This window comes from Alligator mississippiensis, chromosome 3 (assembly GCF_030867095.1).
Source record: "Alligator mississippiensis isolate rAllMis1 chromosome 3, rAllMis1, whole genome shotgun sequence".
Lineage (NCBI taxonomy): Eukaryota > Metazoa > Chordata > Crocodylia > Alligatoridae > Alligator > Alligator mississippiensis.
The window spans coordinates 227,316,048-227,334,131 of NC_081826.1; the positions used below are offsets into that span (position 1 = coordinate 227,316,048).

The 18,084-nt window shown below is 41.0% G+C and overlaps 1 protein-coding gene across 4 annotated transcripts in view; it reads right to left on the reverse strand.

Moving 5' to 3' along the window:
- APC (APC regulator of WNT signaling pathway) overlaps nucleotides 1-18,084 on the reverse strand; it is a 170,372-nt gene that overhangs the window by 79,275 nt on the left and 73,013 nt on the right. For 3 of the 4 annotated variants that reach the window (XM_006272098.4, XM_019484432.2, XM_019484436.2), the window contains exons 3-4: nucleotides 9,453-9,537; nucleotides 8,155-8,356 (exon numbers count right to left, since the gene is read on the reverse strand). In XM_006272098.4, coding sequence (XP_006272160.1) covers nucleotides 8,155-8,356; nucleotides 9,453-9,537 — 287 coding nt within the window. The remainder of the gene's footprint in view (nucleotides 1-8,154; nucleotides 8,357-9,452; nucleotides 9,538-18,084) is intronic. The other variant, XM_019484451.2, reaches the window with a different exon arrangement.

Sequence of the window (18,084 nt, forward strand, 5' to 3'; positions counted from 1 at the left end):
ATGCAGACATAAAAAATACTACATACTGATCATTAAAAGCCAATCAACTTAAATGACTTATAGCCTCTATCCAACATTTTAAAGCATTTTGGTGTACCAAAAAATTACTGAAAGTCTTGCACAAAAAATCTTAAAACCCCACAGTTATGCGCTGACCTTTGAAAGGAGGTCCCCCTTAACATCCATAAAGTCATACTGTTGATTTCCTCACAATCCCTCCTTAAAACTGTTCTTTGCTATGACACCTACAATGGTTAGGATGCCTGTATGCTGAGGTTACAGCCTGTTATGTTGACTAGCATAGTCAGTGCTGTCTCCCTGTCTTTCTTCCATCTGTCTGTAGCCATGTACTATATGTTTCAATTGTAAGGTCTTTGAGAGTAGGGACATTGGTTTGGTTTTGTGTCCGTGTGGTGCCTAAATAAAATGGAATCTTGTTCTATGACTACAGCTCTTAGGTTCTACAGTGCTACAAAGAAAGGAAAACTATAAAATATAGAAATACAAAATAATATGGAAAAATATGGAAAATTATTAAAAAAAGGTCACGGTATTTCAGACATTTATAACACTTCTGCTCGCTCATTCTCTGTCCTCTCTCTAAAATGGTAAAATAACTGCATTACCCTCTCTCCAATTTGGAAATAAAATAGCAGTCTGTGAGGATAAATATGTAATGCCATGAAAGATATAGAAGAACTACAAGCTCAAATCAAGTCTCTATGGGCACTTACACGTGTGCTCCGGGAGTTGGGGTGGGGGAGGCGCTTTAATTACAATGGCTCTGAGAGCTGGGACATCTTGTGTATCAGCACCCCTGTGCTTAAAAATGGCGACAGGCACACTTTAACTAAAGTTTGTCAGATGAGCTTTAGTTAAAATATCTCTGCCGCCATCTTTAAGCACAGGGACACTGATACATGAGACGCTGGAGTCTGTTGGAGCACAGTAATTACCACGCTCCACCAGACTTGATTAATCGAGTCTTGAATAATTGCTCAAGTAACTACCACGCTCCAACAGACTTGATTAATTGAATCTGCTCAGACGTGCTGCAATTACAGTGCATCAGAGCAATCTCGCTGCCATGTATAGGCACCCTACATGCACAGCCTCTGCCTGAAGAGTTCAATTACAGCCAAATCCAGAGACTTAATCTGCAAGTCAATGTGCTACCATTACATTAGTTTCAAATTTTAACAAATGTTCTATCATAGCACAGATGCTCTCTTTATTAACAAAAAGAATTCTAAAATTTAATATCATACTTTGTATTGAATTAAGTGATACAGTTGACATTTTTAATAATTAATGTGACAAAAACAAAATTCTTGCTATGTGGACATCATATCTGAAAGAATATAATCTATACAGCTGATTTTATAGTTTCTCTCTGTACTATCTGCTCCATCATCCCAACTTTGATATACTGGACATCACAAAATACTAATCCCTAGAAATGCTTCTACGGAAATTAAATTAACTTTGAGCCTCTGAAGTAAAATTCTTCTAAATATTTTATTGACCTCAGTGATATAAAAATAACAGAAATATGTCTGAAGAAATATTACTGCACTAGTAATATACTACTATAAAAACTGCATTAATCTTAAACTCAAAGGAACTGGAAGAAAATAGTCTTGTGAAACATGAAAAATGTGCCAGACTGAGTTAAATAGAGAAGGTACAAAAATATTAGATTAAAAAACAAAACAAAAAAAAATCCCTTTTCATCTATAATTTATCCAGCCATTTTGAGTCTTCAGAATGTGCTCGTTCACTTTCAAGCCTCCACCTCTTGTGTTATTAATAATTTGATGCTTGTGAAACGTGCCAGATTAAACAGCCCTGGAGACGGGGTGTCTATTTATTCATAAAACTGGTACAGCATTAAGCCACACACCACCATGGTAGTTTGCCTCAACACTGTTCTGGAAAGACCACCTCCAAGAATGAGACAATGATTTAGTATGCATGCTCATTCAATCCTTGCACTATCTACTGAAACTGTCAACAGGGTGTCATTTAGTTCCAACTGTGATTGTAACTGGTATGATGTCTGTCAGAAACTGGACCGAGAACACTAGTTCATTTTATGTAGGTCAGAGCAGCCATCAGGCAGAAATAACTTTCAGTCATGAGTAATCTTAGCTGGACTGGAACCAATGAACTAGAGGGGAAAGGCTATGTATCCCCATATATCCCCTGAGATATTCTGTCTCTTACTTTCTTATTTTAATGCACATTTAACATTATATCCATACACACATATTTAAAATATGCAAGTTACATTATGTGAACCAACTCTTCTAATTTTTTGGCTAAGAATCTGCTTCTTCCCACTTTCCCCTCAAAGGATACAGACTACAACTTCAAGGCTCTCAGCCCATAGAAGAGGATGAAGAAAAAAATCTTTATTTTAAAATAACTATAAAGTCTGTAAGTCACCTTAAGCTCTAGGTGATTGTTGTGATTTGTTTTCCACTCTGGTTCATGGCTACTGAGAGACATGTTTCTCCCCATACTTTTCTACCAACGTCTGGTGAACACCAAGTAGTGGTGATGTTAGGGTGGCTTGTCATATTTTATGCTTTAAAGTTTCACCTGTTTATAGAGTGGTGAATTATAGTATTGTTTAACATTTTCTTTTATATTCAGCCTAAAGTTCTGTATAGCCTCAGTGTTATCTGAACTTTTTATTTTCCTAGTGTTTGCAATATCAGCTGGCCTTGTTTCCTGCAAGCATCTTATGGCCTTGTGTTTGTTCGTATGGTATTTCTTCCCTTTCTATTGCTGGGAGAAGTTTTTCTAACACAACATAGTAACAGTTTTATTACTAGCTCAAATTAACTGAACTTGGCACTAATCAGCTGAATCAGAGGGATGAAATGATTGGATATGTTAATGAAAGGTGATAAAGGAGACCAATGAACAATGCTTGAAGTAAGACACCGGAAAAAGGCCAAATTAAGAGATGTGCTTGTAATGGGGCTGTTGAACAAAGGCATATGTTGACAGGATAAAATATGGACAATATGCTGACTGCAGAGAGACCAATCCAAAAGCAAGGAGTCATCAAAGGAGTCAAGTTAAAGAAAAACATAAAAGGAGGAAGCAAGAAAGTTAAGGGTGTCATGGTCATTATCATCATTTTCATCATGAATCCAGCTTTCAACACCTGTCTGGATCATCCCAGCCAATGACGTATCCTTTGCTTCAGGAACTGAGTGCTTTGCTTTTCTGTGAAGCAAAGTAACATCTGGGATTGGGTGAGGTCATTGTACTAAGTGTTTTTCTCTCTCTGAATATAGAAACTGCTAAGATAATACTTGAGCCTCAGCAAAACTACCACATTTCAAATTATGGAAAAGTAAGGCATCAGATAATCCTACTATATAATTTAACAAATTATTTCATGCTAAATTTCCATTTTCAACCCGAAAAGGTTAAACATAAAAGAACACAATGCTAGACTTATTCATGATTTTTTTTTTTTTATAGAAACCTCCAAAAGATTTTCAAAATTGACATAAAAAAGCCACCAAGCAATCAAAATTCATTCACAGGATATAGAAATGAACAAACTATTTTTCTTTTTTCCTGTAAAATGCAGAATAGTTAGTTTGGGGAGTAAGACATTGTGTGGTGCAATCTACTTTGACAGGTGAAGAGCAGAGGGACTCTGAAAGCAAAGAAGAGAATGGAAGAAGCACTGGGGTTCCATAAGCTGCATAATGGATTTTCCCTGGGGGGAACTCCTCTAATTTAGTAGTGTCATTTCTGTTCCTGAAAAGTGCTTTTTTTGGCTTAGTAGATTGGCATCATTGCTTCAGAACAAGAGACCTGAGTTTAAGTGTGGCCTTGAGTGTCTCATTCCTCAGGCTAAAGTAGCCAGGCAGTATTGTGCACTTTGAGAAAGAGTTGTAGCAGTTGATTGCACAGATACATCTGATTAGTTGATCCACAGAGTGACATTTTTATCAGACATTAAAAAGAACACCTGCTCACTCAGCCAGAAGTAAATGCTGTTCTTTCACAGCACCTGATGAAATGAACTTAGGTTCATTAAAACATGTGCTATTATATCCAGATACGCACCTTTATAGATTACATAAGATGCATTTATTTTATTTTAAGTCTCTTTAAATCAGGGGTGCTCAATCTCTGGCCTGCAGGCCAAATGCAGTCCCCCAAAGCCTTGGCATCTGGCCTGCAGAGCTCCCCAATTGTCAGGAAATTTGGCAGATGGGGCCGGGAGCAGTGGTAGTTAATACTGCTGCCCTTCCCCATTGCCACAATCCCAAGCCCCAAGCAGCAGGTCAGATATATAGATTCATAGATGTTAGGGTCAGAAGGGACCTCAATAGATCATTGAGTCCGACCCCCTGCATAGGCAGGAAAGAGTGCTGCGTCTAGATGACCCCAGTTACATGCTTATCTAACCTCCTCTTGAAGACCCCCAGGGTAGGGGAGAGCACCACCTCCCTTGGGAGCCCGTTCCAGACCTTGGCCACTCAAACTGTGAAGAAGTTCTTCCTAATGTCCAATCTAAATCTGCTCTCTGCTAGCTTGTGGCCATTATTTCTTGTAACCCCCGGGGGCGCCTTGGTGAATAAAAACTCACCAATTCCCTTCTGTGCCCCCGTGATGAACTTATAGGCAGCCACAAGGTCGCCTCTCAACCTTCTCTTGCAGAGGCTGAAGAGGTCCAGGTTCTCTAGTCTCTCCTCGTAGGGCTTGGTCTGCAGGCCTTTAACCATACGAGTGGCCCTTCTCTGGACCCTCTCCAGGTTATCTGCATCCTGGAGCTGGGTCACGATCGTTTCCCCACGTGACCAGATCAGGGCAGAACTACACCCTCCTCCCTCAGCATGGCCAGGTTGGGGCCAGGCTGCACCTTCTCCCTGTGGGGCTGAACCATGGGGCCATGAAGCTGGACCACACCCTCTCCTCCCCCCTATGGGCTGGGCCACCCTCTTTCCCCCTATCTGGCCACCCTACCAGTCCCCCTCCGCCTGCCTGGATTGGGCCAGGCTGCACCCCCTCCCCCATGTACCTGGATTTGGTCTTGCAGCACACACCCTGGATGCCCGATTGGATCTGGCCAGAGAGGGACTGGGCACTGCCCATCCGGTCCACTGACCGAAAACCTTGAGCACTACTGATTTAAACCATACCTAACACAGTTGGTGGATACTTTCTTGTTCTGCACTTCCCCATTCAAAATGGTTTTTGCTGTGGTTTTTTTTGTTTTTTTCCCCCCTGAGACCAGCCATCTTAAGTCAGTGAGGTCACCTGGGTTCAAAAAGGCTTATGTACCCTCCCTCTCTCTATATCTCTTATTTAGTTTGTCTATAAAAGTGCATGTCTACCTGGCCTTCCAAGGCTTCTGACTAACTTCAGACCAATTTGGCTAGCTACCTCACTCCCAAAAGAGTCAACATTAGGGCACTATGACTGCCCTAGTGGCAGCAGGATCTTTCCTGAGTTTAATTTCTTTTCTCTAGTGCCAGGATCCAATGAAAGGGACCTTGAAATCTGCTCCTTAGAGCAGTGGAGTTCTTTTCTCTCATCCTAAGAAATTTTACTGCACATTAAGGAGCACAAACAACACATGACGCTGGAGGGACACGGCGGGCTCCTGTGGGTGGCGGCAACAGGAACGTGGAGACGGGGAGCTCCCGCAGGCAGCCACTGCCAGCACTGGCAACAGCCAGTGGAGATCACCTGCAGATGCTGCCAGCGGTAACTGCTCGCAGGCACTGCTGGCAATGTTGGTGGTGCTTTTCTCAGGGGGAGCACTGCCAATCTCAGGGGGTGCACGTGCACCCACTACATGTCACCAATACTAAAGAGATCACTTGGAGACAAGCAGTTTCAGGGGTGTGAACTAAAAAGCTGACTGCACCATTCTTCAGAGACACCTGGTCAGGTATTTCAGTTCCAGCCATTCCTTCAGGATCTCAAGAAGGGCATACAGACCACACCCATAAAAACAATTTCATGCAAAACTTCCACAGTTCTCTTAAAAAGTGACTTCCACTAGCTCATCTCTGGCATATGCCCTTTGCTGAAGTATAATTAGTTGGTGTGACCATACTTGAGGAGGTACTGCTGCCTCATAAAACTGTTCTTACATCCAGAAGACTTCACTTTCATTCTAAGAGCTAGACCTGTAACCAGGTGATACGTCTCCAAGAAATATAACAATTTTTTTTTCTTTTTAAAGAAAAATGAATCACTAAACACCTAATTCTAGCTCCCACTTTCTAAAGTAATTACTGTCATAAAATCCCTAAGTGAGCACTTACTTGGGATTCTCAGTCTTATACAGTCTCTTGGATTAGTCTCTGAAGCCAGCCCAGACACAGCTTATAGAGAGGATGAGCTTCTGGGACTTCAAGATGCAGCCTTCCAGTCCCTAACCCCCCTGGTTATTTACAGCTTTCCCTCTGAGAGCTGCTTTCTGGTTCAGTTCCTGGAGAGAAACTACCTCTTCAAAGGGGCAGAGTGCACACAGTCTCACATGGAGCAAAGAAGTCAGCTCTTCTTAAAACAAAACAACCTTTATTGGTCCACAGCAATACAACGAGAGTCCTTCTGCCCTGATGCCCAAGCAGTTTGTCAGGAAAAACAGCCCTTGCTGTTCTTATTAAAACCAGTCTGCTCTCCTTCTGCCTCTCTCTCTTCTCTCCCTTAACTCTGGGGTTTTCCCTTTTTAGGACCATCTCTCAATGCCTCCCTGGCACCAGAAACAGGGTGAATTAGCTCTTTGTTGATTGATGCTATTAGCACAAAAAAAAAAACCCAAACCAAAAAACCCAAACAAACAAGCAAACAGAAAACCCCAAACCCCTTGCTTGTCTCAAATATCCCAAGAAAATTACAACTCGCTAGTATCTTTTATTAGATCAACTCAAATAGTTGGAAACATTCTTCTTTGCAAGCTTTTGGGTATAAATACCCTTCATATACCCAAAAGCTTGCAAAGACGAATGTTTCCAACTATTTGTGTTGGTCTAATAAAATACATCAGATTTACCCAAAGAACCCTGTTTGCCTATGTCCTCAGACCAGGGATGGCCAACCTGCGGCTCTTCAGAAGTTAATATGCATTTCCTTGAATCTTTGCACAAGCACATGGTGACCAGGAAGCTGGTCACTGTGTGCTTGTGCAAAGATTCAAGGAGACTTTGTGCAAAGATTCAAGGAGATATTAACTTCTGAAGAGCCACATGTGGCTCTGGAGCTGCAGGTTGGTCACCCCTGCCTTAGACCAACACAGATACAACTCATACCCCTATACCCACTAATATAGCACTTCCAGTCTCCACTGTTCTGGTTCTCAACACAAATAACCCCTCTTTTCCCAGTGTATGAGCCAGTCAGGAAAACTGAGACATACAATATTATTTTTAACATTTAATGCAGTTAAACTAGAAAGATCATAACAAAGCCATAACTGCATCCATTCAAAAACACTGAAAACATATTGTACATCTCAGACCCTCCCGAAGTTCCACCTAAATAGTAGTGGTAGTCAGAAGGTTGGGGTTTCCACACCCATTAGACTCGGGGATAGAAGGTACAAAAGGTAATTATAGTGCTCACATAGACCCCCTTCATAGACACTGCTGGCCAGAAGAATCTAAGCTCAAGTGCTTGGGGCACGTGCTCTTTAACAGTAGAACATATATGGAAAAGGATTTGAAATAACAGAACATGAATTTCTTTCCAAATTTAAATCTACTATAGATTCCTGGTTTCCCTACATGAGAGGGGGGAAGGAAGAATGAAGGGGGCAGCCACCATCTTGTCTGTTGGCCTATGTGGGCTGTGCCAGCCAGCACCTTCCCTCTCGAGGGGGGCTGCAAGGCCAGGCCACAGCGGTGAGGACTGCTAGCTCCCACTGAGAAGTTAGCATTTTGTTTTTCTTAATTTTTTTAAATTGATTTCATGGATAATCCCATATTTTATGGTTTCTGCAAAATCTGTGAAATCATGAATTGAGCAGACTCCTAAACATAGAGCATATTACTATCCAAACCAAATACAATTATGGCTGAATATTTTAAAGTTTCAAATATGTCAGAAAAATAGCATTTTCAGATTTAAAAGTTGATGCTTAATACATACATAGAAAAGAAAGGTTACCTCTCTTTCTCTAGTTCTTCTAAATAACCAGTGCTCTCTCTGCTTCCATTCATAAAGCCTCTTCTTGGAAATGACCCCATGGGAACAGGACTGCACTCTCCTGAACGGCTTGAAACAGACCCTTCCCGGCTTCCAAAAGAACGCATGGACATCTTTGGCCTTAGCTTTACTCCAGGGAAGTTACTACTGTCCAAGTTCAGTTCTGAAGAAAAAACACAGAGCAAAGATTTATAGGGCAGGGACTCAACAGCAGCATATCAAAAGATTATTTATACTTCAATTTTACATTTTATAGCTTCAATAGTACTGTTGGGAATAACGTTATTAATCTAAGCATATTAGAATATGTTTTCTAAACATTTAACAAAATATAGGTTTCATATCAGAAGACTTTTGCATAAAGCTCTGAAATAAAATTTTCAAAATCATTTCAGTGAATCAGGAAATTAAGTCCCATTTTAAACAATGACTATAAGGGTATGGACAAACACCTTTTACCTGTTTTAAAAGGAGAGGAGGAGTTGCTGCTTGGCAATGCTCATTGGTAGGGTCTACCCAACTCAAAGAGGCAGCTGGACACTTTTGCACAGACTGTGGTCCTGGCTGCCATTTTTGAGGGCTTATCGTGGCTGGGGCTCTCCCATGCCTCTGATTGGCCAAGGAGCCCTGGTGGGCTCCTCTGTGACTGATTGGCAGAGGGGGCTGTCCAACATGGAGCCCTGCACATCACCAATGATTGGAGAAGGATGGGGCTGTATGACAGGCGAGGGGCAGGGGTGGCAGCCATCTTGCCTACTCGCCTTCATGCAGGCAGCTCCTCCCTCCCCCCCTTGGAGGGTTGCAGGCCTTGAGGACTGCTGGCTCCCACGGGAGAGCCTTTATTTTATTTTTAGTATTTTTTCCCCTGCAAGTTTTGCAGAGATTGCCCAATTTCACGATTTCCATGAAATCTGCACAATCTCAATGTGGGTAGGTCCCTAATCATGAGCTATGGTTGTCTACTTGTTAGTTTTGCATAATCCTTTAGCAATACAAATGAGCTAACTGTCCTAATTTTGACCCTGAATGAAACAGGGCAGTTGCACCCTAACAGCTTATACTGGTATCCTCTGATGGCAATACAATTGTTACACTGTCTCTGTCCTCGGGTAGGTAGGAATCAAGTGTCACTGAAAGTCAGTGAGAATTTCTTAGATGCCAAAGTTAATGGGACTTAGCACTTTTGAAGATGTTATCCCTAAGCAACTAAAATTAGCAAGAAAATAAGTCTGATAAGAGCATCTGTTTCCTAAATTTACCTTTAAGTCGTTCCAGTAAATCAATTTGTCCAGAAGAAGCCATTGCCTCATCTTCAATGCTTCCCTGTAGCTGTTTCAGCACCTCCTGTAGGAAGGAGTGCAGTACATTTAAGAAATCCGTACCATAACAACAAACTACAGGCAAACATCCCTTCCAGTCTCCAAATAAATATGACTGTATTATTATAAAAGTTGTTGTGATATTGGCACAGGTCCACTGCAATATTTTATCTGATCAATGCTCTATTCAAGTCTTTTAACATGATTCCAGACAAGAATTTATTCTCTGAAAATAATGCATTACCTCTTAAAATACAATTAACATGAGACTTTTTAAAAAGGGAGGGGAAATGATTTACCTTTCTGATGTGCATACCAGTTCATCTAATATAATTGTTATCTGGCTGCTCGTACATCAGTTTTGTACAACTAAGCTGCTTTAACTTTAAACCTGAATCAAACAGATTTAACATTATAGCAGTTTAGCTTCCACTTAGAAGTGATCCACAAAGTAGCTACAGTGGATCTATGGTAACACTCTAAAATTTTAAAGTGCGGTTCACCTCTCCAAGTCTCAAGTATCTGGGTGCTTCACAAGATGAGCCTATGTTACCTTTATTTTACAGTTGGAGAAATATACGCAGAGAGAAATCTGCCAAGTTTTCTAATCTGCATACATACAGTCTTGTAAAACAAGCACTTAGGCATGTAATGAAAATTTTCAGAGATGCTAAAACCTATTGAAGTCATAATGATTTCAACAGAAATCTTGGTTCTCAGTCTCCAAACTTTTTGTATAGAGTTCTTCATATTAAGGGTCATAGCGTACTACTATCTGGCTTATAAGAAAAGTATTTAAGAGTCCTTCATGAAGCCTAAGATTTAAAGCAAACCTTTTTTCTCTCTATCCTCCTCTCCTCTGTGAAAGCAATGTTTGATCAATTATGTAAGTGAAGAGAAAATATGATGGATAAGATTCACAATAAACACTTATCACTGGATTAAAACAGTCCTCTAAGCCTTCAGGCCTCCATTGCTCAATGGCCTAAATTCAGGTACAGAATCAGAAGCAGGTTAAATCTAAAAGCATTTCAATCATAATGGAGGGTCCATCTATGACAAATACAAATTCAAAAGCATGGCCACAAGGCAAAAATCCAGATGAATTGCAAATTATTTGTCCTGTTTTATGGTTTTGAAATGGGCTTTAGAAAATGCAATAGTCACATCAGAATAGCTGAAGAGCTGCCCTTGTATTATATATGAATGACTACTCCCATCCCAAGAATCACATATCCTTTTTATTTGTAGGTAGAAACCTGAAGAGCTCTAGTCCATAATTACAAATATCATCTCCACTTTTTTGTTTTGCCATTTTAAGAAAACATTTGCCACGGCACTTTGCCTCAATGCCAACAATTCTTGGAACCTGGTCAGATGATGCAATAGATGTATTTTGCTCTGGTAAGGGACAATGAACAAAAACAGTTTTCCAGCAACAGAAGTGTTCATTATCATTAAAGGAGCAATACTGAAGTCCTACTTATGCCCAAATTATTATTTCCAATGCAAAGCACAAGTTTAAGGAGTCTATGGAGAAACCTCCACAAGGGACTGGGGAGGTAATCATTCTGACTTCATCTTGGAACTGGGGCACAGAACAGTTGCACAGTTACTTGTAGTCCATGGCTGTAGGCTGTTAATGGCCTCCAGACGGTTAAATTACAGCCTGCAGGGCTTGACGATATGGATCCAGAACCAAGGAGGTGAACACCGCCAACATTGCCCCTTCACCCCTTTGCACATTGCCAAATTCAGAGTCTTTTTGCTGCCAGTGACTGAAATTTGGAGCAGAGGAAGAGGGAGTGGAAGGGGTGGGGAAGCAGTAATGGCCTTCATTCCTCAGGTTCCAGGGCCACACCAACAACTTGCCACCCCACTGGTGGAGTAATAGTCCACTGTTCAATTATATGAGATCATATTGTCCATATACAGGGACCACACCCCACCCACACACACATTTCCCAGGCTGCTGAAAACAGCATTTTTGTGTTAGTGGTGCTGATTCAGTCTTACTGCAGCCTCTTCATAGCTTGTCTGCATGGTAATTCTGCTATTTTAGGCATTGTGTATCCATACCACTCATCTGAAGAAAGGGGGTTGAAGTCCCTCAGTCCTTATCTAGGTTACATGCATCTCAGTACTCGCATTTAAAAGAAATACAACTTAAAACCAAACAGAAGTAATATTCCCTTCCTGTATATTGAAGCTGTATGCAGTTGAGTGGTACTCACAATGCTACCTCTTTTTCAAGTACCAAGATAAGAGCTACTGCTAAAAAGCAGCGTATCAAACCAGATAGGTCTGGTTACAGTATGGAAATTCCTGAACTGCTGCTATGCCATGAAACATAATTTACCACACTTTCTTGTGCATCTTAATCTTTCAGGGATACAGATTACAAAGATTTTTTTTCTTGTTAAGGTGTTAAACTACCAGTTATTTCCTTAGTACTTAGCCACTATGTAGGTAACACACCCATCATTTATGCTGCAATAGCATTCTCACACTTTGTCCTGAAGCACTTAAGACAGAAAAAAACAAAATATTGAAAGAAGAAAAAAAAGCAAGAATAGTAATATAATTTGAGAGCAGAAAGTTAGGATAATAAGTTTATGCCATCTTGTTGGTATCTGATTACATATATTACAAGAACTTAGTAAGTTAGAAATGATAAGACAGGACTACAATGGTAAGGCAAAAGGTAGGCAAAGGGGGGAAAAAAAGCAGGATAAAACTGTGGGGAGGAGATGGCAAGAGGAAGAAAAAGAAAATAGGCAAGACAAGCGAGACTAGGCAGCTGAAATGTCATAATACAAATGAAAACCAAACACTGACAATGCAACAAATAAAAAGAGCCTAGGAAGGGTACACATTTGTAAGTTGAACAAAATTCTTTGGGTAAATGTGATATTTTTTATTAGACCAACTAAAGTTGGAAAATTGGGGCTTGCGGCTTGGTGGGGGCAGGGCTGAAGGGGGGGCCCTGCTGTTGCAGGAGCCCGCCAGGCTTCCCCTGGGTCCTACTGCCCCTGGTTTCTGTCATTTTTTACAGGAACCAAGGACAGATCAATATTAATTTTCAAAAATTTTTAGGGGCCCTGCAGGCTGGATAGAATGGCCTTGCAGGCCGGATCCACCCTGAGAACCACATTTTCCCCACTCCTGTATTACCAGCTCATTAAGGGGATGGTGGGAAAGGAGGACAGAATCGACTATAACTTCAAAACTTCCATATTAAATCTCATGCTAACATAATGATTAAAGAAAAAGCTACCCAAAAGAAAAGCAGAGACCATAAATAAGCAACTTAAAAAGGAAAAAATGCTAGGGAGTGAAATGATAAATTTCAGACCCGAGCTAGGGTCTGACATTTGACTAAGTTCCTTCTTTAAAGTCTGACCCACAATTATAAATGGATAATACTGATACACTAAGTACTCTAATGTAGAAAGGATAGTGATCCATGAAAAGTCTTTGAAACTAATTTTAAAATATTATTAAGCTCCTAGAGAACAAGACAGAAATCATATGAAAATGCTAACTAGAATAGGGAATAAGAGTTATGAAATTGCTTATTTCTTGTTGGTAGTTATTTTTAAGTTTGTTCTAGTAATTCTAAATTGAGGGGGTTACATAGTTCATTTTATATTTATCATTAGAGGCGCACAGATACATCAATCCATATTGTATCGGCACCGATAAAAGGAAAAATGACATTATCGGCAATCGGCTATCATGTCACCGATAAATGCTGGGTGCACATGCACAACCGCAGCATGGACGTGACCAAGAATGGAATGCAGTTTGGCAGATTGGAGAGCAGCCTCCTACCAGTAAGTCTGGGGAGGGATGGGGGTTAAGAAAGGGGCAGATCAAGGGTGTGGGGGACAGGGGGGGCAGATCAAGGCCCACACGGTGAGGGAGGGAGTAGGGCAGGGGCAGGTACTGCCCAGCTGGGCTGGGGTGGGGCACAGGATGGAGCCATGGACAGCTTGTCCTGGAGGTGCGGGGGATGGGGCTGGCAGGGGGTAGAGCTGCATACACCCCCAGGGAGGCATGGGGGAGCATGTTCCCCCCTCACCTGTGTGCAGGGCAAGGGCAGACTGCCCACTGAGGGTTCGGGGCCAGGGTCTACACTGACCTGTTCCTGGTGGGGGACTGGGCCGGGGCTGTGCTCGGGGCAGGCAGGGCAGGGCAGGTAGTGGCACCGGGAGGAGGAGCTATGGTAAACTGTGGGGTGGCTATGGCCACCCCACACAGCACCACCACTCTGAGCACAGCCCCGGTCCAGCACCCCCCAGGAAGAGGCCAGTACAGTCCCTGGCCCTGAAGCGGGCAGCCTGCCTTCACCCTGCTTACAAATCTGGGGGGCATATGCTCCCCATGCCTCCCTCTGTGTGCGCACAGCAGCAGGGAGCCGACCCACTCTTCCTATTCCCTCCCCCCCACACCTCCCGGACAAGCTGCCTGTAGCTCCATCCTGCCCCAGCTGGGCAGCACCTACCCCTGCCCCAGCCCCACTCACCGTGGGGACCTCCATCTGCCCTGCACCAGGCCCCTTCCCCCCAACAGGCTTACCAGCTGGATGCTGCTCTCCAAGCTGAAGGACTGCATATCAGCAATCAGATTGGTATCAGCCGATATGACTGGCTAAGAATCAGCCATCGGTACTGGTCAAAAAAATAATCTTTAGCGGTGCACCCCTATTTATTATACTGCTATGTGCCTCCACAAATCTGTTACAAGAAATCAGCATAACCATACGATAAACTTCCTCAGCAACCTCAGAGAAATTTGCTTCATTTTTTTCTTTTACTCCATTTATATTTCTTCTTTCCTTTCTGGTTTTTCCCCACTCCTCCATCTCGTGTTGGTGTAAATTAATTTTTCACAACTCTAGGAGCCAATTCTACGAGGATTTTTTTTATACAGCATTCTCATTGACTTATCTGCACTCGGTTAAACGTTTTGAAATAATACTTTTATTTAAAACCACTATTTTTCAAACTAAATAGCCATATTTTTTTAGGTCATATACAGGCTAGTCTAAATACAAATATGCACTGCCTTAAAGTAACTATTTTTAAAACCTTTTAGTTAAATCTGTGCAGGTTTGAGTACAAATGCACATATTTTGGTCCCAGTGTTACCTATACTGATTCACCCTTAAATCACTAAGGAATTAAGGTAAATCAAAATAAGCCTCTTTCACCAAAACAGAAGTCTGCCTAAACACTTTCCATCAGTTTAAGTAAACTGTTTTTAAACTATGAAAGTCAAATCATTGCAAGGACAAGACTCCTTTCTTTGCCCTATTCTCAGTAACAGCACTATCTATTGAGCCTAGGTCTATTATGGCATAACTGTATGGAATTTACATTTTTGTTTCTTTTAACTGGTGAAATGTTCTTTTCTGAATATTTTCACGTATCTGAAACTTTAAATTTATTCAGCATTAGAAAGTGGTAAAATATGAACAATGTTTTTATTGAAAGCATTGCTGGGACAGGGATTAATAACTGGCACAGATACTCCTAGTTAAATTACTGAACTGGCAAAAAAGAAGTTGTGTTGAACTTTTGGGACCATTTAAGCGAAGAGTTTCTTCTACATAAAAAAGACTTTTACAGTATAGCTGCACCAGCAAACCTCCTAGCAGAAACGAAGCTTTTATCAGTTATTTTACCAATACAGCTTACAACTATTATCTGGACTGAATAAACAACAAACTCTGTCTATACTGGGATTTTTTTCTGTTAGGGGAAAAAGTCACAGCATACCTCAAGCCACAGCCCTGGTTTTAAGTGGATAAATGAAATTCAAATAGTTTTCCTTTGAAGATGCAAGAGAGGTGTAGGCACACCTATCAACCCCAGAAAGATATCCAGATATGGCATGGCTTTAAGAGATGCCTAATCAAGTGGAGGGTTAGCGATTTTGACTAACAGCTCTGACCATCTAGTCATAAAGAATTAAGAGCCCAATTCTGCACTTAGTGACATAGTTTTCATATCTGATCTTACTAATATTTATCACTGTACCTGACTTTGACTGATATGACATCCATTTTATACTATATCATACTTCATTATGGGCTTTATTCCATGCTTGTAATTGGTACCTAGGATAAAACTACTACTAATTTTAGATTTGTGGAAATTTAGGCTTGGGTTATGTCAGAGAATTTCTGCTGCATTTATTCCAGAGACATTTTTGCTTTTACCACTTGAACATAAAATGGTTTAAATGCCTAGATGTTTAAAACATGGAAACATTTCATTTCAAATAAAGTGAATGAAAAGAGACATTTATCTAAGTAACTGTAAAATACAAGATTATTACAACTAGTAATAATTTGCATGTTTCAGAACTACTACCTAACCAAAACATATAGTATTTTCATATGTAGCACTCCTGTCAGTAAAAAAAAAAATCATATTTATTTGCATTTGTCTGTTTTTTAAAAACAAAAATAGTATCATAAAATATGTAATATCCGCATATAAAGAAGGAAGTGTTATTTGATGTACAGCCCACTTACTTCTCCCTCCAAATAATATTTAAAACAGAAGGGCTGCAAAATATAAATATAAAAACAAAAGTATACTCATCCGTCAAGTTTACTGAACACTAACAGATACCAAAACATTTTTTTAAAATTCAGACCATCTTTGTGTACATTTGTTGAGATTGTATATTACAGTCTCAAAATTTTATTTTTACACACACACACACATACACACACAAAAGGGCTTAGTCTGTGTGTCTGTCCAACACTCTTGGGGGGAGGGGTGGCTCCCAGGGGGCATGGCTCTAGCCTGTGCTGCATCAAGAATGATGAGAGGAGCGGGACGTGACTCCAGCAGTGGGACAGGCGGACACAGAGCAGGTCCAGACATGGAGTGGGGGTGCTGGCATGGGTTTGGGGTGAAAGGGGGGCAGGGCCAGACTTGAAGTGGTGGGGGGGGGTGGCATGGGGCCGGACGTGGAGCAGGGGAAGGGGTGGCACACAGCCAGATGTAGAGCGTGGGGTGGTGGGTGCGGGCAAGCTTCCCCCACTTTCTGTCCCTGCCCCCACCCCCATCATTCTTGATAGGCAGTTTGCTAGTAATATTATATCACGTTAATACAATATATTATTATATAAATATAAATATAAAAACAAAAGTATACTCATCCGTCAAGTTTACTAAACACTAACAGATACCAAAACATTTTTTTTAAATTCAGACCATCTTGGTATATACATGTGATGAAACAACAATGGGAGTTCAACTTTTAATTAGATTAAAATAATGTTTATTAACTGAAAATTAGTAAGGCTTCAGGAAGTTCTTTAGAGAGCAACATTTAGTGTGAACAGTATTTTTTTGATGCAACCGTTCTCCAGAGCTGTCATACTCTGCAGCAAAATATCAAATTCTATTCAGTTTTAGTATATCTCCACTGTCAGATCAGTTTAAACATCTAAAATCAGGTCAGTAATTATAAACATCAGCTGCTCCATCTTGCTTGGTATTTTTGTCACAAGAAAGACCAAAAATTCAGACAACACTACTACTTCCCACTTTTTTCCCCTCCAGTTAACAATCCTACATAGGATTTCATAATGTAATCCTATATAGTTTGCCTTCCTAGTTTGAAGAGATATTTTGAGGATCCTTCCAGTTTGAACATTATCCTATTTACACAATTCTGAAAAAGAAAAACTGGTTTGCAAACAGGTCAAGTTACATCAACTGTAAGATCACATAAGAAATATAATTAAAAAAAATAAATCAAATCACACATTCTGAAAATGCATTTATTTTGAAGAAAATTTCTTCCCATTGACTAACACAGTAGAACTTAATAATAAATTGAGCTGATGTTATTCTCCTTTAAGTTTATCATCAATCAAAATGCTGGAATTATATCATTCAGATTCCATCCTTTACATAAAGTGCTGTACAGTGGATTAAAAATTGCCTTCCTTCCACTAGGCGCTACATTTATAACATTTTCCTCTCTCCTTGATCTTCACCATCAAGGAAAATTCACGGATACAGTCCCTGCTTGCTTTTCTTACATAATCTCCTCATAACCAGTGTGGAAGTCATCATATGCTACCTCAGCTCAATCCCTCCAATGATTCTTAATCATGCATACTACTTTGATGAGCCTCTGGCTGCAGACAGAATGCCACTGACTGGGAACCAGTTCACAGTTTTCCCAGTTTAGAGGTGTCTGCATGTATACTGCCAAGGCTTCTGAGTAAAACAGTCACCTTCCAAAATCTATGTGATGGTACCCAGATGTGGGATGGGGAGGGAAGGAGGAGAGGGGAAAGAAGGGCATATGTTCGTACATGTAGAGGGGAGGGGTTGCTATGACCCCCGCTTCTGGGTTCCTGGAGGCTCCAGAGCTTTTGTGGCGTTTAAAGAGCACTTTCCAAGCCACTCATCAATTTATTTCAATTCCTGGCAATGTACCAGGGTTTGGTGCATCCCAGGTTGATTTGAGGGTGGGAAGACAGCCAGGTGGTTAAGGGTGGGAGGTGGAAGATGCAGAGGGAAGACAGTCTGCCTGC